Below are 24,352 nucleotides of genomic sequence, written 5' to 3'. Positions count from 1 at the left end.
TTTTTAGCCTCCTCCTCCTTCGCCTCCTTTTTTTTCCTCTGTCTTTGCTCTTCCGCCGTCGTTATAACGTCGCCGAGCCTCAAAAGACGCGAAGGATCAAGATGAGTCAGCAATCAAGCCCTTATCTTCACGTGATATAAGCCCATGTGACACGACTCCACGTGATAAGCACGCGGAAACTCTTGGCGAAGGCTTGTCATGTCTTGGCAAAAGGAAACCTGGAAAAACGCATCTTTTTCGCCTTTACAGAGTTCATTTGAAGCGTTATAAAGTCGGTAGCGTGAAGTTCCCAGTAGTAGGAGGTTCAAAGCTTGATATCGCGAACTGCGGAGTAGATCGGCCTATGATTGCCGGTAGGGATCTCGTGGAATAGATAAGCACCAGTATAGCGCCCGTACGGACATTCCGCAGAGGCCTGAGCCGCATATAAACAGCCAACCACCCGATGCCTATATCCGTATCCGTTAATGATGCGGAAGCGGTGGGAAAATGTGTCATCCTGCATGCCGCCAATTGGCTATTGGGCGTTCATCTTTCCGTTCCCTGCGAGAACTCTAGATCCCGGCGATATCATCTAGAGATCGCAGATTGGTGGAGAATCTCGACACACAAAGTATCGTTATTTAACTGGGGCACCGGCGGCGTTCGTCGTAATTAGTAGTGATTCTCGCGGGAAGGAAGAAAGTATTTAATCTCTTGGAACTCCTCCCTGTTCGCGCTTCGTCTGCTCGTTCTAATAAGCAACGCACGCGATTCCATTGCATACCCTCATCGCTTCCTGTGGTCACCATTGCCGGTTATTCACTTCTCCCACCTCCAATGAGCATAGGACGACATCATAGTGTTGTTTGGAGCATAAGAATGAGCCTTGTTGAATAACATAACGCACTCGTCGTCGCCATTTTGCGGCCGCAACAAGATCTTGTTCGTTTAAACGGCCGGAGCCCGCATATCGGTTGTTCCTACTGTCTATTTTCCCTCTCTCAACTAAGCCGGAAATACCTTCTATCATCTTCAACGGAACGTCAGTAGTATCTATACCTCCAGACTGTGAGCTGGAACTTTGCGGGGTGTTACATCAAACGTCATCCTGGTATGCCTACTCTTGCTGTGACCAACTTTAACGTTGTATGCGCTACCTTGGGTGGCTTCATTACTTTGTTTGGCTTGGTATCGTACCTGTTCAAGGAGAGATTCTACCTATCGGAAGCATGTAAGTGATTAACTCCTTGCACTACCTGAAGAAAAGGGACGCTCCTAACGTATCTTGTAGTAATCTCGCTCCTGGCAGGCGTCACCTTTTCTCCCCATGCTGCCAATCTTATAAGACCTATAGACTATGCTCTGGGCAATCGAGAGGCCTTGGATGATATCACTCTTTACTTCAGCCGTCTCGTCTTAGGCGTCCAGCTCGTCCTTGCTGGTGTTCAGCTCCCAAGTCGCTATCTCCTGAAAGAATGGAAAAGCCTCTCCCTTCTCCTTGGGCCGGGCATGCTGGGCATGTGGCTATGTAGCAGCCTCGTCATCTACGGCCTTGTGCCGAAGCTACCATTCCTCCATGCCCTCGCAATCGCTGCATGCATCACCCCAACTGACCCAGTCTTGTCCAACTCTATCGTCAAGGGTAAATTCGCTGATAAGAATATCCCACGTCCCCTACAGCGGATCATCATAGCCGAGTCCGGCGCCAATGATGGGCTGGGATACCCATTTTTGTTCTTTGCTCTGTACCTCATTCAGTATACTGGGCCAGGGGGTACACGTAAGGCTATGGGTTTGTGGTTTGGTGAGACTTGGGGGTATACAATCCTCCTGAGTGTAGTCTATGGGGTTGCTGTGGGATGGGTGGCTAAGGAGTTGTTGCATTGGGCAGAGGAAAATAAGTATATTGATCGAGAGAGTTTCCTTGTGTTTGCCGTTGCATTGGCCGTAAGTTTTACTCTTCTCCAGACTATACTCTTAATGGGATCTAATAAAGTGGCTAGCTATTCATCATCGGTACCTGCGGAATGATTGGAAGTGACGATGTTCTTGCCTGCTTTATCGCAGGAAACGTCTTCACCATCGAGTAAGCCCTGCACAACCATTCGAATATGTATTGTCGGTATCTAACTTCAATCGCAGTGATTGGTTCCGTCTCGAGACACTAGATGACTCTCTTCAACCAACCATAGACATGCTTCTAAACTTGTCAGTCTTTATGTGGTTCGGTGCTGTCTGCCCCTGGCCCATCTTTCTGAAGAACGACATCATCCCTATCTACCGGCTGATAGGTCTCGGGATTTTAATCCTCTTACTCCGCCGGCTACCTGTCGTCTTCGCTATGCATAAATATATCCATCAGATCGAGGAAGCCCGCCAAGCTGCTTTCGTTGGATTCTTCGGTCCAATTGGTGTCAGCGCCATATTCTATCTATATGTCACTCTGGAGTATATCAGGATTAATATCACGGTCGATGGAGAGGTGAGAGAGGATGCCAAACGGCTAGCTGATACGATGTATATCGTCGTTTGGTTCTTGACTATTTGTAGTATTGTATGTTCCATTTTTTCATTCGTTCTTTTCCCCCCATAACTCTAAACTGATGGCTTCATAGGTTGTTCACGGTCTATCTATTCCTGTCGGAAAGCTCGGTTTCAGTATCCCGCGAACTCTCTCAAGCGCTCTCAGCACAAGCATCGATATAGACTCAGAACGGGATCCGCGTTCTGGTGACAGTACTCCAGGGCTTCATCGGATATCAACTGTGGCCACTTCCACCCCTGCTTCACGCGCATCCCGCTTCATACCAGCTAGATTCCGCAAACAGCCCATAGCTAAAAGCGGTCGTCCGCGAGATATTCCACCAACGCCTGTGGCGTTCCGCATTGGTCGCACTGTTATTCCTGAACGTAGCGCGGATAACAGCGACGTTGGTATCAGTAACCCAATACCATCGTCTACTTCGACTATCGCGTCTCCGCCCATAGCTGGATCTCATGAGCAAGATGAGGAAGTTGGGTTGTATACTACTGGACAAGATACAACCCATTATCCTCCGGGACATAATGAGCGACGACGTGTCCCAGATGCTGAAATGGGAAATCGGTGGAATGAGAGTAGGCCACTTAGCGGAAAAGGATATCGAGCTAGTGAGATTGAATAAGGGAGTGAAATTACGCCGATGATACTTTGGGTATATATCTCGAAGGAAGCGACTGTAGTGTCGCAAGGCTGTAGAAGGGTGAGTTGGATATGGTAAATTGACAGTAAATTTTTAGCTAGGCAATCTGATGAGTAAATTTGAAAAACGATAACTTTTAGAATGATTCAAGAACCCAGTCAAGTCTTTTCGCTCCTCCCACTCGTCTCTGTTTGCTCCATTTTCTGGGCCATCCTAACCTTCTCGTCCTTCACAACCTCCATCGGGTCTCCCCTAATCGGCATTCCAGCCTTCTTATAAATCTCGTCAATGCATTCCATATGTATCACAGTATCCTCCGAGGGCACCCAGCAAATTGGCTCCTTGTCCCTGACTCTCTCCATAAATGCTTCGAGTTGCCATCGATATGTGCTCCAATAACTTTTTCCGCCTTTTCCACCCGTAGTCCACCTATCGCCCCATATAGGCCCGCCAGAGCTCTGTGTCTTGTACTCGGTGATACCGGTCCGCTTATCAGTGATTGATATGTAATGATAAATATGCGGCATCATAGCGTTGTAGAAGTAGATTATCGCCGCGTCCGTTTCAACTTCTATTGATGGCAACTCCCAAACTCGGGGCAGGACTCCTCCTAGTCTGCTGCGCGACAAGTCGGTATAGATCCTGCTAGTTATCGGGTTGCCGTTGTCATCTTCGAAGAGGAGTAGTGCATGCATTGCAGCATCAACACGGCCGTCGTCTTTTGACGGGCGAGCAGCTGCCGAGAGAATCTGTTTTGGACGTTCGTTATGAAGTGCATATCGAGTAAACGATAATGCATAGCATTCATCCATCAACGAGCCGCCTATAAACGCCTCTTAATAAAATTCAAGCAATTTTTTGGGGGTTGTGTAAGCTTACCCCCTAGATCATACTGCCATCGAATATCTCCCGAAGGTATAGCAGGGGTAGAAGTCATCCAGGCATCTGTTCGAATTATCCTATCGTATTTATTCGACTCGAGGATGTTTCTGAATAGATGTGCTGCAGGATGGAACTGCCAATGGAACTAGAAGCACCAGTCAATAAGTGAAAGTAGTAACCGGGTTGGGTATATAAGTAGCATACAGCCTCTTCGACAACCAGCCTTCTCTCTTCTGCCACCCTGAATAGCTCCCTTGCCTCCTCTGCATTAGAAGTAAATGGTTTTTCACAGAGGACGTGTTTCCCGGCAATTAATGCCTTCTTACTCCACTCGAAATGCAAGCTATTTGGCAACGAGATATAAACCATGCTGATAAGCGGATCGTCCAAAAGCTCCTGATAGGAACCGTATGACTTTGAGAAGCCATATTTCGTAGCTGCATTCTTTGCCGTCTGAGCATCTCGAGATGCAATCCCATAAAGCTCTACATCTGGATGTGTTTCCGCTGGATGGATAACTAGAGATCCTTAGCATTAGCTAGGTCGAAGCAATGGATTAAGCTGGAAATACCGGCCGCAGAATTTATCCTCGCAGTCGACAAGACGCCTAGCTTCAAGGCCCTTGTAGACGATTGAGATTTGCCATGAAGTAGTGAAGAGGCGTATTGCTGAGCAAACGTGCAGCCTTGAAGAAACAGTGCCATTTTTGAATACCTATGTCACCTCGACCATTGATCAAGTTTGCAACAAGCAGGGTGGACGTCTTCCTCCATCGCCTATACTTATACACCATCGCCTATTCCAGCTGATCTGACGTCATCTTTGGATGTCATACTTTCAAAGGTAAGAGGGAATAATAGTGCTAGAACAAGGTTGAGTTGATAATCAAACTGCATTCATTTCATGGTTAAGCGCCTGTTTACACTTCCGTCAAAAGTGTCCAGAGTCTCGTCCAACTGGTGCTGCCAAAGTCAGAAACCTGCCAGCAGCTCAAGGGTATTTGCGCATGGCGTAAGATCTCAAGTGAGCCGGTTACTACCAGTGTCCCATAAGAATAGGCCATCGTTGTTACATCCGACTTTCCTTAATTTATAGAAAGGGGAGGTATGAACACCATGCTTAGTTGGTTTGTTGGTGATAAGCACAACACTTGTGGAATCGACCTCAACATAGTGCGAGGAGAGCAGAGTATATATAACATTCCAATAGCCGTGTTGATGCCCGTCAGTGTCTCTTTTCTATTTTATATCAGTGATGTCAAGAGCGGGCCGTGAAAATCTGGGGTTTGACAGATAATCTAAATAACGGGCCCGACCAGGTAGACTTGGACAGGACCACAGAGGACGGAGTAAGATACCTGCGCTCTGACATCATGCGACTTGATAACGGATACGCCATGTAGGACAAGGCTCCGATGAAATTACAAAATAACAACTTCATTCATCTCGAAACGGTTATCGTTCCTTTGCCAACATTGGTAGCCGTCACTGCGTTTGCTTCTCACATCGCAAAGGGCACGGCCGTCCATTCAGCTTCCTCGAGCGACAGCGTCTGCAGTAGGGCCATTTTTCGCTCGTATCATAGCGCAAAGCCGTCCCGGTCTTTTGGTTCTTCGGATACATCATTTTAAACCTACCAGGTTGGCGGGTTTTATTGGTTCGCATAGGTTGATCCAGATAAAGGGGCTACGGGGATATCTGGCCCCTGTCGACCCCATGGAGTGCTTTTCGGGAATTTTTATTTTGTTTCAGCGGGAGGACAGATGGTCGGTGGAAAACAGAAGGTCTCAGGACGACCGTTCACTCTCTATGCTCCCATATAACACCGCGACTGTCGAGGCCAGAGTTAGGCAGCTCCAGAATAGCCGCAACGGACCAGCGTCAATACAACGCAAGCAGGACGGGCCTATTGGATTCGCCCGGACTGAACCCAAAAAGCAAATATAATCAAGGCTGTGTCGTTGGCAGCGACCAAAGAGGCCCTCGCCTACGTGCCTCTTGTCGTGCCCTGATTTTCACGGGCGAGCTTTGTTTTCCATGTTCCCTCGCTTTCTGGCACCTTTCGATTCGAGTTCCACCCTATTTTGCAAGCCATAGACCATCAACGCTGCTGAGCAGTTGAGAACCAAGCGATTATTTGACCCCTTTTGCGTTTGCTCGTATACCCGGTACCCGCCAAATATAAAAGTATCTTGCCCAAAGCGACATAATCTTAGGAGAGTTTGTTCTGATATATGCGATTCAGGAATAATACCATCGCGAATTTATGCCATAAACCCAGCGGCTTAGAGGTAGCAAATCCATACATCCCTATGAGGTTCAGAAGTATGGACGATATAATCGAGGTGGACAGTGTTAGTTATGCACCCATAGCCCGAATCTCCCTCGCGATGGTTAACTGACTCTGTCCGCTTAGGAAAATGATGACTTGAGTCCGGAATATGAATCTGATATCTGGGCATTATCTCACCCGTAAGAAAAACCAACGAAGATTATCCTACGGGTGGATAGAAATGAAAATGGTACCAGAAGAGACCACAGAGCGCTAACATCGCCATATTCATTGGCCGCAGTGGGACCACGTCCATTTCTTCGACAGTTTATAACTACAGGTAATTATGTCTCAGGCTGGTAACATTCTACGAATCAGGCTAATCTTAGTGTTCATTTGAATAGATACGAAGTAAGTATTGCTGAACCCCGGTATACTTTGTTCATGGATATGGGTTGAACACCTAAACTCAAGATCCCGTGAGAAAACAATGTATATTTAACAAGGAATGGCTGCTTATTCGTCTTTTGATTGGATAGAACAAACGCCGATACCATGGCTACAGAGATGGTGCATATCTTTTGGTTAGTTGCCGACATATACACATACTCGATACCCGAAAAGAGGCATGACAGCTTACTTATACCCTGTAAAAGCCAAATGATAAACAAGAACAGGACCGTATGGACCTAGTAGGCACCCTGAACTACCCCAGAAGAAGGATTCCTTGGTTCTTATTGACTTGAAATGAAGGAACATCGAATATATTGTCTTCTTCTCAACGGGAAACTACACCGGGCTCCGTTGATGGAAATCCCCGAGCGGGCACTCGATGTAGGGACCGGGACTGGTACCTGGGCCTTTGATTTTGCCGAGTGAGATATCCAGCCTCTATCGAACGAACAATTCGGAATCAGTAACTCTGCTAACATGTTATTGATAACAGACGTTATCCTTACTGCGAGGTGTTGGGTAAGTTTGCAACCTCCGTTGATATACATTAGCATAATTGCTAATATAAATATTTCCAGGAACCGATCTAAGTCCAATCCAGCGACAATGGTAAGAATATCTACCCTTGAAACGAAGAATGCAACTAAACATATCTGTCCCCGCCGTTCTACGTTTATTTAGGACTCCACGGAACTGTTCGTTTGAAATTGATGACTTTGAAGAGGAATGGCAATACCACGAATCGAACCTCTTCGGCTATATCCATACCCGTAACCTTGCAGGTTCGATATCCGACTATGACAAGTTCTTCGCTCAAGCATATAACAACTTACTTCCAGATGGATATCTTGAGATGCAGAGTACTGAGGCAAACTTCTTCTCAGACGATGGAACGCGAGAGAGGGCTGTGACGGCTAATCTGTGGCAGAAGCTACTTGTGAAGGGTAACAAGAAGTTTGGCAAACCATTGAATGTTGAGCATACATGGGCAGAGAAGATGAGGGCTGCAGGGTTTGTAGATGTTGTTGATGAGGTTGTTAAGGTATAGTGCCGTCTTCTTAACCATGATATAAAATCGATCTCAGGCATGGCTAACATATAGTCTCTGTTCAGGTCCCAATCGGTCGATGGTCTCCAGACCCCAAGATGAAAGAAATAGGCCGTTACCAAGCGATGAATTTCCGCGAGTGGCTGGAATCGGGCTCGCTGGCTGTGTTTACTCGTGTCTTGGGCTGGACTATGGAGGAACTGGATGTGCTCTTCACTGCCGTGCAGAACGATTTTGCTGACCCCCAATCGCACCTGTACGCACAGGTGAGATTTATATATGGTCGGAAACCGAGATGAATACCCTAGACGAAGGACTGGTGCGTTGGCAGGTATATAAATCATCTACTTTTATAAATCGTACTTAATTTATCTCTTTTCATCTATATAATTCGTATTCCTGGCCTTTCTTTACTTTGGTCTTACTTCCCTGACGTAATCAAGAAGGCCGAATGGTGTAGTTGGTTATCACGTGTCGTTAACATTCATTTGTACCGACAAGGTCCTGAGATCGAGCCTCAGTTTGGTCACTCTTCTTTCTTTTTTTTCCCTCTTTTTTTTTTTCTCTTCCTTTTTACTTCTTTTTCACTATCAACACCGTGCCGCCTTGAGTAATAAAACCTGGTACAAAATTACAAAAATATAAGAAAACAACGCCAAGCGAAGACGAAGAGGCGGAAGATGAAGAAAGATATGGCTAAGAAGCAAGAATTTTGAAAGAGGTTAAGTTCAAACTAAACTGAGCTGCCCTAGATCACATACTAGATAGAAAGACATAGTATTAGCCTGGCGGTCCATCCATAAGAGACAAGGTAAAGATTCTGAACTTACGGGGATGAAAAGGTAAGGGACCTGTTTCTCGTACTCAGTCCATGCCTCTCCGTACTTGGCACGGCATCGTTGGATATCGCGAGTTGCACGGTGGGTGATCATGGCGGCGAAGAAGACTGGATAGAACCAGGGGAAGGGGCTGGCAAATCCAGTAATCAAGCCCCAGTTAATAGCAAAGTAGAGATCACAAGTGTAGTGGATTTTACGAGCGTATCCGTCTAATATTGAATGTCAGTGTATAATCTAAAAGTTGACCGAATATGAGAAGCACTTACACCAGCCGTCAGCAAGGATAGTATCTCCCTTCTTAGAAGTGATTGTCTTTGGGTTCTTGACAGTCTGCCATGGGAGCTGTGGAAATGTCTTTCTGATCACAGCGTCACCACGCGATTGCTGGCGGAATCTGTTCTTCTGGCTGTTGGTGGTATCCCAGATCCAGTAGACAAAGAGATAGGCAACGTAAAGGAAAGCAAGGGCGTATTTGTTCCAAGCATACGTCGAAGGGTGACGGTTGGCCAAGAAGACGGTGCAATGGCAGTAGCTGAGCGGGACACCAGCCAAGTTCCAGAAAATGAGCATGAAGCCCCATTTTTCATAATAGATATCCCTAAAAGTGGCTTGTTAGTTTATGATGTCGTTCATTCTATGGGTTACGTGTATTTCATACCAGGTTGGGATAATTAATTCCTCTCCCTTTGAACAAGCATTGGCATACAAAAAGTGTGCCATAAGAACAAATCCAACTTCTCCAGAAACATATCCATAAAGCTCGTACTGTCTGGCCGCGGCGCCCATGGAGACAAGGAGAAGGATGTACCATGGAAGTCGAACTTCGAAGAACATCTTGAAGTCGAGGATTCCAAACAATCTCGGGTTCAATTCCGCGCCCATGAAGAAATCGTATACTGGGTAGCCGGTCACACGATGCTGGGCACCACGCGCAATGGCAGAGAAGTATGCGATGAAAGAAATAACGAAGCCGGTGATGATGGCTACGCTCATGATGGGACCAAACTCATCCATGATAGTATACAGCTTGAACACTCCAGTAACGTGAAGGATGACCGCGAGGACGATGGTAGTGTAGAACGACGAGACGGCAGAGCAGTAGTAAGTCAATTGTTTCCCTCCAAGATGGTCCAACGGTCGACCCTTGACGGTGATTCCGGGCAGATACATATACGCGAGACCTTCGAAGATGAAGAATCCCCAGTAGATGGCCCACGCCTTGAGGGACGGGAATGCGCCGGTGTATACCAGGTTGACGAGGTGTAGGAGAAAGTCGCTGGTAGACTGTCCCTTCGATGCAGTCGGGAACGCTCCATCGTAGTAGGTCGCTCCAATCCACATGTAGTACATCAGGCAAGGGAATCCTATCATCATCGCAATCACGCCTGGAGTTCCGCCAAATTCGATGTGGTCGGTGACTTTGTGGTCCTCCTGGGCCTGCTTCTCTTCTCCCTCTTCCTTCGCGGCCTTCCTCCCATTGACGCCATTCAAAGCAGCAGGAACATTTATTTCAACCTCCACCGTAGGCTCAGAGGCAGCTCCGTTCGCCTTCTTCGCGGCAGTGCGTTTGCGAGTGCTCGACATATTCTCTTTCTCCAGCGGTTCAGCGAGGTCAGAATCTTCCGCGCTCAACTCCGGGGTCGCAGACGATCGGCTCCTGGTGATGCGTCGCGAGGGCGTCTCGAGGTATACGTCCTTTTGCGTCTTTCTATTTCAGAGAGAGTGTGTGTTTTCGTCAGTCGAGTTGGAGATGGACATGCAGTATTTATGCCGTGCGTGGGATAGCTTCCCGCCTCAGCAATCGGGCTGGTCCTTATCCCGCAGTAGAAGAAGCCACTTACTTAGGGGTCTTGCCCGTCTGCGATCGTGTAACGGTCATGGCTAGCTGAAGGAAAGACTACAACCACCGGCGCAGGGTCTATCTAGTAGGGAGTGTAAAAAGGAATGACAGCAAAAAAAAGGTGAAAAGGCGAAAAAACGGCCCAAAAAAAGGGGTTCAAATTTGGCGGGGAGAGAGTCGAGTCTCCCCCTGAAAGATGAAAAATGAACAAGGAGACGAAAAACGGATCTTCGTTGTTTTTTTACGTTATTTAGCTTCCTTGAGCAAACTGTCCTTTTTCTCATTTGTTTTGTTTCCTCTCCGCGTGTGCCAATTGAATTGACTTTCGCATCCCTGGATGTACATATCCTTGGCCTGCGATCTCCAGCAAGCGAGAAGTCAGCAAGTCCCGGCGCGCGCCGTGCAGAACCACTAGTTACAGTCGCTAGTCAAGGCTATTTACGAGCTGCAAGATGGGACGCTTAGTGTGCAGCTACTTCAGCCGCTGGCCAATGATATAGACGACGGGGATGGTGCCTGTTAACGGGTGGACTACGGGAACAACTCATGGATAATATATGATCAATATTAGGAATTCTTTACATCCTTTCTCTAGTCTCTGTGACCGAGATGATATATACGACTCTAGCCGCAGGGCTATATGTAGAATCTATCAGCCGCAAAAAGGCGATAACACAATTCTGCACCCCGGAAACGTGTAGAAACGGTATACCACCAAGCTTCTTCCTTGAGCAAACAATCTCAAAAAGACGTCGCGTTGCGTATTTGTCGGGAGTTTGTGTTATGCAAGCCGGCTCAGCCATGCGATCGACCGCAAACCGCAAAAACAGAGCGCAGACTATGCAGCTCGTCGTGCGTTGGTCGACATTAATGTAATCTTTTTATTTTTCTTCTTTTTGCCTGACGTGGCACCAGGCATGTTGCTGCTGCCGGTGTTGTTGTTGGTGCTACCCATGATAAGGTCCTGCTGTTCAGCCAAGAGCTCTGCTTCCCAGTTTTGAAGCCAGCCGTCGTCACGGTTGGCCGGGAAGGGGTCCTGGCTCGAGCCTGCAGCGGGGGGACTCGAATCAACGATCGTAGTACCCCACACTGTCCGGCGGGAGGGTGGACTGTTAGACGGCGTGGCTAGGGCCGCAAACGACTGGTGGCCTCGACTCTGGGAAGAGGACCATGGGGGCGATGCTGTGGAGAGGCTTGTGTCTATATGATCTTCGTTTGATAGACCGCTTGCGCCGGGACCAAGCGGCAGGAAGTCACTAGCGCTGAAGGGCTGTTCGCTGGGAGAAGATAAACTTGATCGCTTCCGTCGATTAGGCGCCAGTCGCTGCTCCTCTTCCTCTTTCTCAGCGCGAATACGCTCTTTTTCTTCACGCGCTGCCTTCTCACGATTTCGTTTCCTGCGTCTTTCGATATCCGTACGGAATTTTTCAAGGACACTAGGCCTGACAAGGTCAGTCCAGTCGCATTCTAGGAATGTTAGCTCACAGCCATAGGGTAAGTGGCTGAGATATTTGACACGTTTGCGTAGATCGTCGTCCATTATATGGCCTGTAGATATATGTTCAACACGGGGTAGGATGGCAGACGGGAAGAGCGAGAAGTCGCCAAATGCTGACTTTAAAATTCGTATGTCGAGTGATGAGAGGTAGAAATGGGGTAGTGCTTGGTAGAAGTAGTATGGTACATCAGGAGGGTGGCCCCTTTCAGATTCGTTTGCGATCGGGTGCAGTGGTTTTTCTCCCGTTGAAGCATGTGTAGTAGGTTGTTGGGGCTGTATCTCTAGTTTAGATAATGCTGAGGAGACGCCAGCATCTTCAGCCGGCAGGCTCGAAGTGGCACCGTCACCGGCGTCTTGTTCTGGATTCGATACTTGATCAATAGAAGAGCTCGCCGGAGCATGCTGCTGGTGGGAATGCATATCCGGGACTTCTTCTGCTGGCGGTTCAGCGTCTGTAGATGGATGCTGCTCAGGTTGCTTTCCATCTACAGCATGTCTATGGAAATGGGGAGGATTCCCAATCCCCCTTGTCTTTTCCCTGGCTTCCCTTATGGCTGCCATAGCCTTCTGGGTCCACGTCGGCTCCTGTCCAAAAAAGAGTTCATCCTCTTGTTCTTGCTTCTCGAGCGCCTCGAGCTCAGCATCGTACTGTGACATCATATAATCTTCACCACCTTTCATGAACCGCGCGTAGTCGGTGACTTCTGCGGCATTATACCACGGCAGGTCGTCCTCGGGTGCATGGCTATGCCTATCGGCCCCATCTCTGGGGAGAGCAAGGGTGCTACCAGGTCGACGCATGACGAGTCTGAGAAAGACATCACCACCTTCCATCAAGGTATCAATCTGCTGTCCAGAGTACCACCGTACACATCGTGTTTCCGACATGTATATTGGATCCCAGCAGATTGGGCATTTCTTCCACCTAGCCCGTTTTACGGGTGGTGGATCTTGATCGTCTATGGTCTGTAAAAAGCGGATGAGACAAGGTAGACAGAAAATATGTCCACACTTGGCCATCCGAGGAGCCACAGGAACGCATAGACAGATAGGACAGTTTGTCGGCTGCGAGGATGTCGACACCAACACCTGCAGGACGGTGTCCCAGTCTAAGTGAACGTCCGCATTTGTGGCCTGTGCATGATAATTCTTCTTTGGGTTCACAATAAACCGGTAGTTCGCATTAACATATCTGTACAATCGTCAGCCAACTGCCGTCTCTCCCACAGCACCCAATGGTACCGTACCTAGCCTTATCAACACGGTGAGATCCAGAGTGGTATGTCACATTGCGGTGTGGCCTAAACGGTGACGAATGGGGCCGTGGAGGTAGAGAGAAGTTCATAAGATGTGTGATTGACGTCTGGCCCTTTCTGCTAGAGGTAGACTTCATGGCTGCCTACATCTGAGTCAGTTTAATGCGCCCACTTTAGTAGAGAGAAAAAAAAAAAAGATTGGTCCCAGAAAACGTACGGCTTCAGCAATCGCATCCTCATCCACTAAGCGAGATTTACGCTGACGCTTGTGATTCGCCTTTCGAGACTGGTTGTTCCTGGCAGAAGCTAGGTGACTCGACGACTGGCCTCCAACAAGCGGTCCAGAGGCTCGACGCGATGCTGAGTCCGGTCCAAACGAGTAAGACTGCGACTGGGGGATTGACACGGGCTGGCTGGCGGTGCCTGTCACTTTGGATGGCGCGGAAGACTGTCCTGGGCCTGCCGACATTGTTCGCGCGTTTTTGGGAGGATTCGAAGCTCCGTCTGGACGATGACCGGATGGCTCGAACTGACGGCCTGCACTGAAGCTACCGGGGCGGAGCTCGTCATTCCAAGTGCTGCTTCACCACAGCACCGACGACGACGGGTTACGTGTGATAGAAGCTGGCGGAGCTGGAGCAGCCGGGAGCAGTTGGAAAGGCGAGGGTAGATATCTCAGGACGAAAGAGGAGGGGCGAACCTCCCAAGAGGCCAAACAGGGCAAACATGGAAGTACCACTACGCAGAATCTACTATGGCAAGGTACAAGCAGCGTTCCCAGAGCTCGCCCAGCAGGCCTGTCGGTGCCGGAAGAGCAGCCCGCAGCGCCCATTGACCTATCCTCGCATCGCCAGAGGAAAAAGAAACGAAACTGCCACAGCTGAAGGGGCCGCGGTGGAAGTTTCGCTGCCCAACCTGGACTTTTTTGCGATGCGCCAGGTCCCGTGACCTCATCCTTGTTCGGGGCGTAAAATTCCCTTTTCGGGAGCACGCAACGACTTCATAAAAAATATATACACACACCCCTTCTATACCAGCCTACATCTGCGAGTGCTGCTGTCTGCGCTGCCGTTGCTGCGTGCTGCGTCTCTGCGTCTCTGCGTCTGCGTCTGCCTCTGCGTCTGCGTCTGCCTCTGCGTCTGCCTCTGCGTCTGCCTCTGCCTCTGCGTCTGGCGTGTCCTTTGGTCTAGTGAGTGCTGCTCGGTGGAAAGTGGAGCGTGGGAAAGCAGCACTGGGGGAAATATTACCTGACTAACCTTCAGACCTTCTTCCAGTTTCTGACCACGACCACCACCGGCTGCTGGCTGTGATTTTAACACTGTCCATGGCCTGCTAGAGCTCCCCATCCCGCACGCAAAACAGGCTCTTCCTTTCCATTACTATGCATGGCGTCCACGCAGAGCGCATTTTGACAGCCAGTCAAGCCTCCCAGAACCGCTGAAGGAACGAGAGCGAGAGGTTGAGGCCGCGCCCGCGCCCGCGATGAACCACCACCCGCCGCCGCTGCCGCATGGGCAGCCTCCGATGCCTCCTCCGCGACGACAGCATGAGGTGCCGTACTCGTCGGCGCCCCCAAACGTCCGGTCGCCTGGTTATATGGCCTACCACCATCCGCACCCGCACCCGCATGCACACGCACACACTCACGGTCACGGTCACGGGCCAGTGCCTATGCCACCGCCATACGGGCCTCAGAATTTCCAGAGCTGGTATCCCTATCAGCAGATGCCTCCTCACCCTCCGCCGCTACAGCCCTACCCGCAATATAACACCCCATTGATCGTTTGCTCATACCCGCGGCCGCAGCCACCGAACCACCCACCACAACCACCACCACCACACATGTCTCCTGCGCCTCGAACACAGTCCAGTACGCCTATAACATCCTACCCGTCCCCATTTTCACCTACACCCCCCGTTTCCTTGTCTACACCGGCTATCACGGAACCACAGGAGGACCAATCGACACAGTACCCGTCGACAAGGTCTGGTAGTGATGTGGGGAGCAATGCTTCCCTCAACGCTTCTATCAACAGCAGTGCACCTACCCCTCCCCCAATCGCCGCCCGGAGATCTGATCCTCGGCCAGGCGTAAGACAGGTATTCCAACCACCAGTGAGTTCAGTGTTTTATTTGCGAGCCTAAACTAGCAAAATTGGCATGCCACCATGATACTAACTCGTCTCCTTCTACCATAGCTCCCATGGCTCTCCGTTCCAGAAGCACCTTTCCCTTCCAAGCCACCTCGAAGACGTCGTAAAAATCGCACTCCGCAACCTTCTTCTCTTGCTGTAGAATTGCCTTCGAAAGACGAAGCTCACGACACCGAACTACAAACAAACCATGTCGAAGAACAGGCTCTCGACACACAACCAAAATCTACCACTACTACTCAACCTATGCCAGATACCCCATCTGGTCCGTCTGCCGTTCAGCAGGCTCCTGCCCATACTCGACAAGCCAGCACTGCGAGGCCAGGAGCTCCAATCATCCCCGTGGTCCCATTGATGCCTCAGAGCCCACCAGCTCCCAGGCAGTCCAAAGCGATCGATCCCGTTCCCGAGACCCCCAAATCATCCGAACCAGCCGCAACCGCAGGCGTTGGTAATGTACAGGCCACAGGCGGGGAAGGGTCGCAACCAGCAGACTCCTCCGAGACAGCCAGCAACGCAGGGCAAGCCCCAGCACCTCGGGCTGCACCTAAATCGTGGGCTGACCTCGTACGCTCAAAGGCCGCTGCCAACAACGCCGCAGCTCCTTCCCCTCAATCTGGTGCCCCATCGCTCACCCGGGGTGAATCTTTGGCCGAAGCACTCAACAGCTTTGGCGCTAATGTCGAGCAATACAGCGAAAAAATCGCATTTGTAGAACCTCGTGGCCTTGTAAATACGGGAAATATGTGCTATATGAATTCTGTAAGTTCCTTAACATACACTGCATATATCAATGCCTCACTCTAACCATTTCTTAGATTCTACAAGTTTTAATCTTTTGCGTTCCATTTTACGAATTTCTTGATCAAATTGGCCGTCGTGCGGCCCATAGCTTCAAAAGTGACAGTCCATTAGTCGATGCTATGTAAGTCATGTTCAAGCTGGCTATACACGTTATAGCGATGCTAATCCATTCTTAGGATTATGTTTCTGCGAGAATTTAGGGTTATTGATGCGGCATCTTCGGTGGAAAAATTAAGGCTTCGGTTAAAACAAAACGAACTGGAGGAGTACGGTGAATCTTTTATTCCGGAATATGTTTATCAAGTTATTCGACATCTCCCACGTTTTAGGGACATGAGAGTAAGTTTTCTTGGTCTATCTCAATCATTCGTTTTTCAATTTGCTAACTTGTGTCTAGCGGGGCCACCAACAGGATGCCCAGGAATTCCTTGGGTTCCTTCTCGAGGAGCTTCACGAGGAGTGTCTAAATGCCACCAAGAACGCCGTGGCTGACAAGTCTGACGCCTCTACCTCTTCTGATATGGATGTCCACTCTATTGCAGACGAGTCTACCGGTGACGGATGGCTAGAGGTTGGCCATAAACAAAAACCAGCCGTGACCCGATCGTCCGGCGACGTTGCCGGTGAATCCCCAATTACACGAATCTTCGGCGGTAAGATCCGATCAGAGTTCAGAGTCCCTGGAAACAAAAATTCAGTGACCCTCGAACCCTACCAGTCTCTTCAGCTTGACATTGGCTCCCCGCAGGTGAATAACATTATCGACGCACTCAAGGGACTAACCAAGCCTGAAACTATGCACGGCGACTTCTACTCCTCCCGTGGACCGAAGGTCAATGCCACCAAACAGGTCTTCATTGAGAACCTGCCTCCCGTACTTGTTCTCCACCTCAAGCGCTTCCAGTACGATAACGTCACCAATGGTACCCAGAAAATCTGGAAAAAGGTTGGCTACCCACTCGAGCTTGAGATCCCCAAAGAAGTCTTCCCACCTCACCGCCGCAACGCCCTATCTGCCCAAAATGGCAGCCTCCCCAAATACCGCCTCATTGGAGTGATTTACCATCATGGTAAGAGCGCAAGTGGAGGCCATTACACAGTCGAGGTCCGCCGACAAGACGGACGAGAATGGGTCCGGTTCGACGACACCTATATCCGCCGCGTACGAAGCGAAGAAGTAGCTCATGGCGGTAGTGAGGAGGATCCAAGACTCCTCTCTGCCGCTCTCGAGCGCCATAACAACTCAACCGACCACACCACCAGCAACAACATTTACGACCAATTTGACCCTGATGAGCAAGACCATCCAGATAATGGTCGAGGATGGAGCCAGGTCAATGGCACTGGCTCAAACAGCCACTCTAGACAAAAATCCCTTGCTGTAGCTGCAAGCGGCAATGCCTCGCCAAAGGCTGATTCAGGCAAAGGCACACCGACAGCCACCAGCAGTAACCGTTTCGGTTCTTCTCGAGACAACAAGGTTGCGTATCTTCTGTTCTACCAACGCATTCACAACGCATAAGCATAGGCATCAACTACACTAAACCAAAATAATGCCATGTTTCCCTTCCTCCCCACCACGATATCTTACACTAGCATACTTCTTCGATATCTTAAAAATTCAACCATCAACATAACACCCGCTTCTTTGCATTTGCTACATATTCTGCACATAAACTTAATGTATAACCACCTGTGGCAGCATATATATGGTGCATAATGCACGGGATCCTGGTTTTATTTCTTACCTTCCTCCTTCGACCTCCTTTCCCCATCTACCTCTGGATTATTTCCGCGCCCTCCTGACCTCTACCTTCTAAACAGCCTGCTTCCTTTATATCGAATCATGTACTGAGAAACGTATCATCAAAAAGGGGTTCTTGTTCTATTTGTCTACTTCTTTCGTAGCTTCTCTAAGCCTATCAAGCTCATGGTAAGTAGTGAAATAAAAATTTGTTGGCCTACAGCCCAGAGTCTGCTCAATTAATAGCATGTCGCCCGTGGATAAACGCTCTCATATTGATGTATGTGTACGAGGGTTTTTTTCAGATAGCTTCTAGGTTACAAGGTCTAAAACCGGCCTTTCCCCATCAGCTGTAATCCAAGCCTGCACCAAAAATAACCATCTACCAAGTTAGCGCATTTCCCAACTGGATATACTTGATATTCAGCGCCGTTTATCGGACCCTATCGCTATTTACTGTGCCTACCTAGTACAGCTGTGAGGATGCTGGTTCAAGAATCTACGTACGATGTCAAAACGACCGCCGGTGGTGAGGGGCAGATGAGTGAGTACATAGATATAGTACCGAGCAGAAGGGATATTATTCCACTCTATCCACCGCACTATATTCTTTAAATAGGCTTCAGCATTGTCATATAAACTCTTAGCAAAGTCCTTACTATATAATAAGGCTTAGAACGCGTTTAGACACAAGTCACGGTAGAGCGAGCGGAATATATCCTTGGGTTGGAAGCCTGCCATGAATTAGGTTCTCTTCAAAATATAACACGACGCTGTAAGACGGGCAACAGGAGAGCAGTTCGACGTGGTAGACCAGGAGTCAGGGCGCGGCCGTCATCTCATCTCGTCCCTGATGCCTGTCTCTGTTGTCTCTGCTGTCTCTGTCTGCTGTCTCTGTCTGCTGTCTCTGTCTGCTGTCTCTCTATTTCTATCCGTCTGTCTGTCTGGTGTGGTGTGGTTGAGGATGTCGATGCATGCAGATGCGGGTGCAGGATGCAGGTCGACATGGTTGATTATCCGCAAGCAGCTCGCTGTAACTGGGCGCATCAGTCCGAAGTCGCACACTCGTTTTCTTCTCCTGTTTACTCACAGGAGGCGTTGTAGGCGTTCATCTCGGTCGTTATTCGTCTCTCCTCGTCGTGTCTTCGCTCGTCATCCTGTCCGGCCTGTATGTGTGAAGCCGAAAATTCAAGCGATCTAGCCTCGACGATCTCCAGTTTTACGGTTACGGCAGAACTTGCTTACTGTGGGGAGGAATCTTTTCTTTTCTTTTCTTCTTCCTCGTCTCTTAGTGCGAAGGTAGAGAATTCACGGTAGATGTTCCGGCCTTTAGTCATAGTGCGAAGTAGAGACGGTAGATACTCAGGCAGTTCCCTCACCACCATTTTCCTCCCGGTCCAACGAATGCTATAGTAATATATGCCATCGTCACGACTGGTATCTTCCTATTCCTTATCCCGATCATATACAACATGACGAAGACTGAGGTCTCGTCTCTCGGTGAACACGTCCAGCCAATCAACAGCTAGACTATGTTCCGCCCTATTGTTGGCAGCAGGTCTACGAAACAAGCCCTCTGATACATCCGTAATGCCTTAGAGCTTGTATCTCCTATTATATAAACAGTGCATCCCCTTCAGCAGCACTACCTCTGCGCTCATCCTCACCTCTTAGGAGCCTCCGCATCCTCTGAATCACGCACCTTGTCGACTGAACAGTTTGAGCCATGGGGCAATTCCTTTCCAACACAAGGAACGAGGAAGCCGATGCGGTTGAAGAGCCGCCTGTCCCGCGCAATATATTGTTAGGGGCTCGCAATATACCTGATGAAGTCAGCCGGAGGCCTGAGGACTGTGAGGAATGGTACACTGACTTCCTTGAAGAAGCATTTGTCGCCCTCCATCGAGATGGACAGTCTGTCGTTGTATTCTGGCCGTATCCCCACCACGAGGTAAGGGTCGACGAACCGGATCCGCAGGACATCATAGCGAAAGCTACTACGATATACGAGAGTTTATTCTTTGAACATGGCGGACATCCACGGATGGTGAAGTAATAGCTACTCGTGTTATTTATACCCTTACATGATATATCACTAACATATCTATAGGTATCTTCATCGACTAGACGACGGTATTGGGTTCTGCCTCGAACGTCTTACCCCCGGCCCCTTGGATAATATCAGATTTCCACCTCTTTCGCTCCCCATTTCAGCGCCATCAACGCAGAATAGGATGCTATTGGCCTTATATTATCGATGGGCCCTCCAGAGCCTCTCTGCTTTACATTTTATGCATACAAAGTCCGTATATCTTACTGCCGTTGGCAACACATTTACCTGGCTACGGTCCGACATGTCCATTGCCATCACCGGGCTTACATGCGCCGCAAGCCCTATGCTAGTACCAGAGTGGGATGATCATGGTGAAGCTGGTAAATTCATATACCAGATAGTAAGGTTATCACACCGTGCCTATGGAGAGGGTCCAGAATGTTTTCCCGCCGGTAATGGTGACCTCCAACATAACGCAGCTTATGACTTATTCGAATGGGCAAAATGGATATGGCGGCTCATGACAAACTATCATTCAACAAGCCCACCGCGAGAGCCATGCTATAGCGACTGGTCTCCTATTCTACCAATAGACCCTGCATCATGGCCAGAATTTACTAGTTTTGGTCAATTTGGAGAGTATGCAGAGGAGAGGAACAGGCGAGGGGCGTGGCAGGAACTCGAGGAGGAAAGGCTTGGTCCTATACTTCTTAAAGCATGGAACCAAGAGTATCAGAGTGCGGAGCAAGCGATGCAGGATGTGCAAGAGGTTATTAAGAAGATGGGTATGAAGCTGATCGGGGAAGACGAGGTTGAGCTGGAAGAAGTTAGTAGGTGGGAGGATTTTTTTGATATTTTTGATGCAGCTGGAACGGACAAGGGGATATCCGATTAGGAGCTACAGTCTGAAAGCCTCAGAAAGGGGGCTAGTTAGTTTGTTACATCTTGGTTCAAATATGAACCTGTCAACTTATTAGAGTGACAATCTATCAGTATAAGCGGTTAGTCGTTAGCCGTACAGCCCTTGTTAATTTCCACCGGCCAAGTAGATCCTGTTTGGGAATCCTCTAAGGAATAAATAATACTTCAGAATAGCAATATTAATATACTTTGCGCCTAGAAGGCCTTGCTGATCTAACTGTCCCCAGGGTTTGCATGCGTCAACTACGTCAATCTGTCTACAAACACGACACGCTGCATTGAACGCTAGGGCCTTCTGTCCCTTTTGGCCTACTGAGATCGTCTACCTCTATCTTTTATTGGAAACGTCATCCCTCAAGCATGGATTTATTTGTTCTAGAGCTTCAAGTCTATACATAATATGAGGTATTATGTAGGTCTATGCCGTTACAATACAATAAGAATAACCGACCCACAGTCCGGTGCAATCACCACCGAGAGCAGGGTTCAGCTTGTATAGCTGTTCCAAACTAATTCCTGCATTATTTGCCATGTCAAAGCAATAGATCCCATCCATCTGCTGGACCCATTTATTGCAGTTTTCAGGGATTCCCGGCTGTGTTGGCCCTGGCGCAGGCGGGGACGTAGGAGTTGGTGATGCGGTGGGTGTCTAAGATATTGAATGTTAATGATAATGTGCAAAGTGGAGTGAAGAAGGGCGCAAAGGAAGAGATTAGAGTAGGAGAATATTTGCTGTTGGAAAGGTTGCATTACCTCAGTTGTAGTTGTTGGTGCTGGATCTTCGTCATCATTTTCGTCGTCTCCTGTATAGTGACAGTAATATGTCCCAGCAACCATGCCAGCACAATCCATGCCTAATGACGGGTTCATCTTATATAATTCCTCTATCGTAAGGCCCAAATTATTAAGGGTTGATTCACAGTCGACTTCCTCGTCGGCCAGAAACCAGTCAACACAGCCATTTATTTCTCCACTTGCACGTGGTGTTGGTGGTTTAATAGGGGTGGGCAGCACTATTTAGGTTAGCAAATTGGCATTGATAGTCTAACAGAATATATAGATAACGGAGTGTTAGATACCTGGCGTATGACTGGCCACAGCGACGCAATAAGACATGCTTTGCTTGAGGGAGCATGGGTAATCCGGGTTTTCTTCATCTGTCGAGTTTTGAGCGAGCGAAGGATTCCAAAGAATCATTTCCTAACCACAGTCAGTTTGGAAAATACAACAGTAAATATAGATGATTAACACTAACCTCGCGATCTATGCCAGCGGCCCTTGCAATACCCCAGCAGCCAACACTTTCAGGTCGGGTATCATTGACCCAAATATACCTAAGAAAATGAGCTTCTCAAACGGTAAAATTTCTAGATGTCAAACGTACTGCCAGCAGTCCTCGCGTGTTAGATTTGCAAGAGGGATAATGATCTGGTTTGGATCAGGTGTTGGTTCTGAATCTTCCCACGGTATAGATGTACTTGGGCCGGGGGTGAACAATGGACGAGTTTTGGTAGGACCCGATCCGTAGCCAGGGTAGTCAGTGATGTCGCCTACTGGCTGAACGCAGTAGAAGTAATTAAGCCAGATATTGGTGCATTGCTTGTCCACGCCAGGATTAAGGAACCCACTAAAAAAAAGTACTTAGTCACCGAGAACCAAAGAGAACTGTCGGGGGCGGCCTAGCATACAAATCAGGGCGGGAGATCCCAAATTTTGTAGTGACGACAGCGCAGTCATCACCATCACTAATTTTGTAGTATCTACCACAATGTGTGGTTACATTTGGTGCAATATTGTCAGGTATTGGCCTATCCATTAAAATTAGCAAAATGTGCCTTTAATAGGCCTTTTAAGGGAACTCACGCTGGCGTCGGCACTGGAGTTACTGTTGGACTGTCCGGTAGGGTATAATTAGTACCTAATGGGTTACTAAGATATAGAGTAATGTTAGCAATCAAAACATATTAAATTGATTAGAATGTGTACGTACCTAACGCAAAAGGTGTTCCCAATAAACCTGTCTAGATTGCTTTTTGGGTGTTAGAAATTCATGGCTGTATGAAAACACTATTGGAGTGTATCACAATACCTGCAGAACGAGTTGATATTGATATTCCAAGCTCTAAGCTGGACTGTAGAAATATTGGCTGCTGCAGCTATCGAGCTACAAGTCTCATCCTCGGCAAGGATATGTATCTTGCATTTATTTTCTATACATAACGACCCAGACTTTGGGAAATCCGCCTTGATATATGAAAGACCATTGTTGTGGAGTAGCAGTTCCGTTGACACCGACTGTGACTTTGGAACTGAATAAAAGTCGTCAGTTGCTTTAACCTCATAAGAGGTGCCAGTGCACGTCCTTGTTGCAGGGATATTCCTATAGGCTTGGTTAAATTAATAGTTTAGAGGAATATGGGTAGTATAGTTAGATAATTACTTACGTGCTTATCAGAACAGGGTCAACTGTAGTAGTTGGGTAGCCTGTTGCTTTACACTCCGAAGTTAGAGATTTATAGTTATCGTATACCCCTTCATCCGTAGCAAATGGTGAGTTGACTTGTTTCTGAGCGGCTGCTAACATGCAGTAATCACAAGCAGTATCTGGAGTGTCATTTTCGTGGAGAAATATGTTGCAAAATTGTCCGTCGCTAAAATATATTGTTAACAATATGAACCGACGTGGGAGTCAACGAGTTTGTAGACCTAACCTTCGTTTCAAACAGGCAATACCAAGTGCGTAGAGAAGAGACTCATCTGGGTACCAAGGAACCCATCGTGTATTTCCAAACTTGTCGACGTATTCTGCACCCGAACATGCCTCCTTTACCATGTCACGGTGGGAAGTGAGCGAGTCTAAACAGCTAGTTGCACACAGCTCCTCCAACACATTTTTGTCATAGTTAAAGCTGTAGAATGGGTCGACGTAGAGCCTCCCGATAAACCATGGACAGGTAACGTTGGAATTGAAGGTCTTCAGGCAATCATCTGTTCCATTGACGAGAACGGATGTATCGACATCGTAGAGCTGGTGTGTTTGCGAAACGGTAACGCACACATAAGTGGTCAAAAAAAGTAGGTACGTTAAGGACATTGCAGCAATAACACCTGGAACCGCACAAAATCGAATCCAGACAGCTCAAGTTATACCAGAAGAACGAGATAGCTAGACAATTTGACGGTTATAGTCTGTTTGAATCCTGAAATGAAAAGCAAACTGCTTCGTAAAATGTCTGAGACCAGGGCACAAGTCGAGTCACTACTTTCTGAGGATTTCTACTCTACTATTGAGTCCAGCATGAGGACCGGGTGTTAACTAAACCAATACTCCGTAATCCGAGAGACACATGCAGGTCCAATATCCCCTTGCCCCCTGCAAAATCCCTGTAGGTAGCATTGAAGCGCGGACTCTGGCGTAAGGGGCAC

General features: G+C 48.3%; 7 protein-coding genes across 7 annotated transcripts; 3 read left to right on the top strand and 4 right to left on the bottom strand.

Annotated features, from left to right (window-relative positions):
* Positions 1-1,095: 1,095 nt before the first annotated feature.
* GIQ15_02858 (uncharacterized protein) lies at positions 1,096-3,146 on the top strand (the record flags this gene model as incomplete). The annotated part of the gene is made up of 5 exons (XM_033550275.1): positions 1,096-1,213; positions 1,274-1,929; positions 1,986-2,068; positions 2,125-2,536; positions 2,598-3,146. 5 exons carry the CDS (start codon positions 1,096-1,098, stop codon positions 3,144-3,146), a joined length of 1,818 nt encoding a protein of 605 aa, XP_033407436.1.
* A 176-nt stretch (positions 3,147-3,322) lies between these two features.
* On the bottom strand, positions 3,323-4,750 carry GIQ15_02857 (NAD binding oxidoreductase; the record flags this gene model as incomplete). Its single annotated transcript, XM_033550274.1, has 4 exons — positions 3,323-3,987; positions 4,044-4,191; positions 4,251-4,564; positions 4,618-4,750. The coding sequence occupies 4 exons, from the start codon at positions 4,748-4,750 to the stop codon at positions 3,323-3,325; spliced, it is 1,260 nt and encodes a 419-aa protein (XP_033407435.1).
* Positions 4,751-7,124: 2,374 nt separating this feature from the next.
* GIQ15_02856 (uncharacterized protein) lies at positions 7,125-8,117 on the top strand (the record flags this gene model as incomplete). Its single annotated transcript, XM_033550273.1, has 5 exons — positions 7,125-7,192; positions 7,264-7,289; positions 7,349-7,379; positions 7,452-7,812; positions 7,884-8,117. 5 exons carry the CDS (start codon positions 7,125-7,127, stop codon positions 8,115-8,117), a joined length of 720 nt encoding a protein of 239 aa, XP_033407434.1.
* Positions 8,118-8,566: 449 nt separating this feature from the next.
* Positions 8,567-10,536, bottom strand: GIQ15_02855 (Delta(24(24(1)))-sterol reductase; the record flags this gene model as incomplete). The annotated part of the gene is made up of 5 exons (XM_033550272.1): positions 8,567-8,578; positions 8,649-8,866; positions 8,924-9,255; positions 9,316-10,365; positions 10,499-10,536. 5 exons carry the CDS (start codon positions 10,534-10,536, stop codon positions 8,567-8,569), a joined length of 1,650 nt encoding a protein of 549 aa, XP_033407433.1.
* A 799-nt stretch (positions 10,537-11,335) lies between these two features.
* On the bottom strand, positions 11,336-13,720 carry GIQ15_02854 (RING finger domain-containing protein; the record flags this gene model as incomplete). Its single annotated transcript, XM_033550271.1, has 3 exons — positions 11,336-13,187; positions 13,243-13,394; positions 13,469-13,720. The coding sequence occupies 3 exons, from the start codon at positions 13,718-13,720 to the stop codon at positions 11,336-11,338; spliced, it is 2,256 nt and encodes a 751-aa protein (XP_033407432.1).
* A 5,958-nt stretch (positions 13,721-19,678) lies between these two features.
* Positions 19,679-20,900, top strand: GIQ15_02853 (uncharacterized protein; the record flags this gene model as incomplete). Its single annotated transcript, XM_033550270.1, has 2 exons — positions 19,679-20,004; positions 20,063-20,900. The coding sequence occupies 2 exons, from the start codon at positions 19,679-19,681 to the stop codon at positions 20,898-20,900; spliced, it is 1,164 nt and encodes a 387-aa protein (XP_033407431.1).
* Positions 20,901-21,344: 444 nt separating this feature from the next.
* Positions 21,345-24,020, bottom strand: GIQ15_02852 (uncharacterized protein; the record flags this gene model as incomplete). The annotated part of the gene is made up of 11 exons (XM_033550269.1): positions 21,345-21,575; positions 21,680-21,939; positions 22,006-22,126; positions 22,182-22,260; positions 22,311-22,553; positions 22,615-22,734; positions 22,790-22,855; positions 22,917-22,955; positions 23,016-23,306; positions 23,371-23,577; positions 23,638-24,020. 11 exons carry the CDS (start codon positions 24,018-24,020, stop codon positions 21,345-21,347), a joined length of 2,040 nt encoding a protein of 679 aa, XP_033407430.1.
* Between the last annotated feature and the right edge of the window lie 332 nt (positions 24,021-24,352).

This window comes from Arthroderma uncinatum (genome assembly GCF_011692745.1).
Source record: "Arthroderma uncinatum strain CBS 119779 chromosome Unknown scaffold2, whole genome shotgun sequence".
Lineage (NCBI taxonomy): Eukaryota > Fungi > Ascomycota > Eurotiomycetes > Onygenales > Arthrodermataceae > Arthroderma > Arthroderma uncinatum.
The sequence above is the reverse complement of the archived record's forward strand: the minus strand, read 5'-3'. Positions and strand labels throughout refer to the sequence as shown.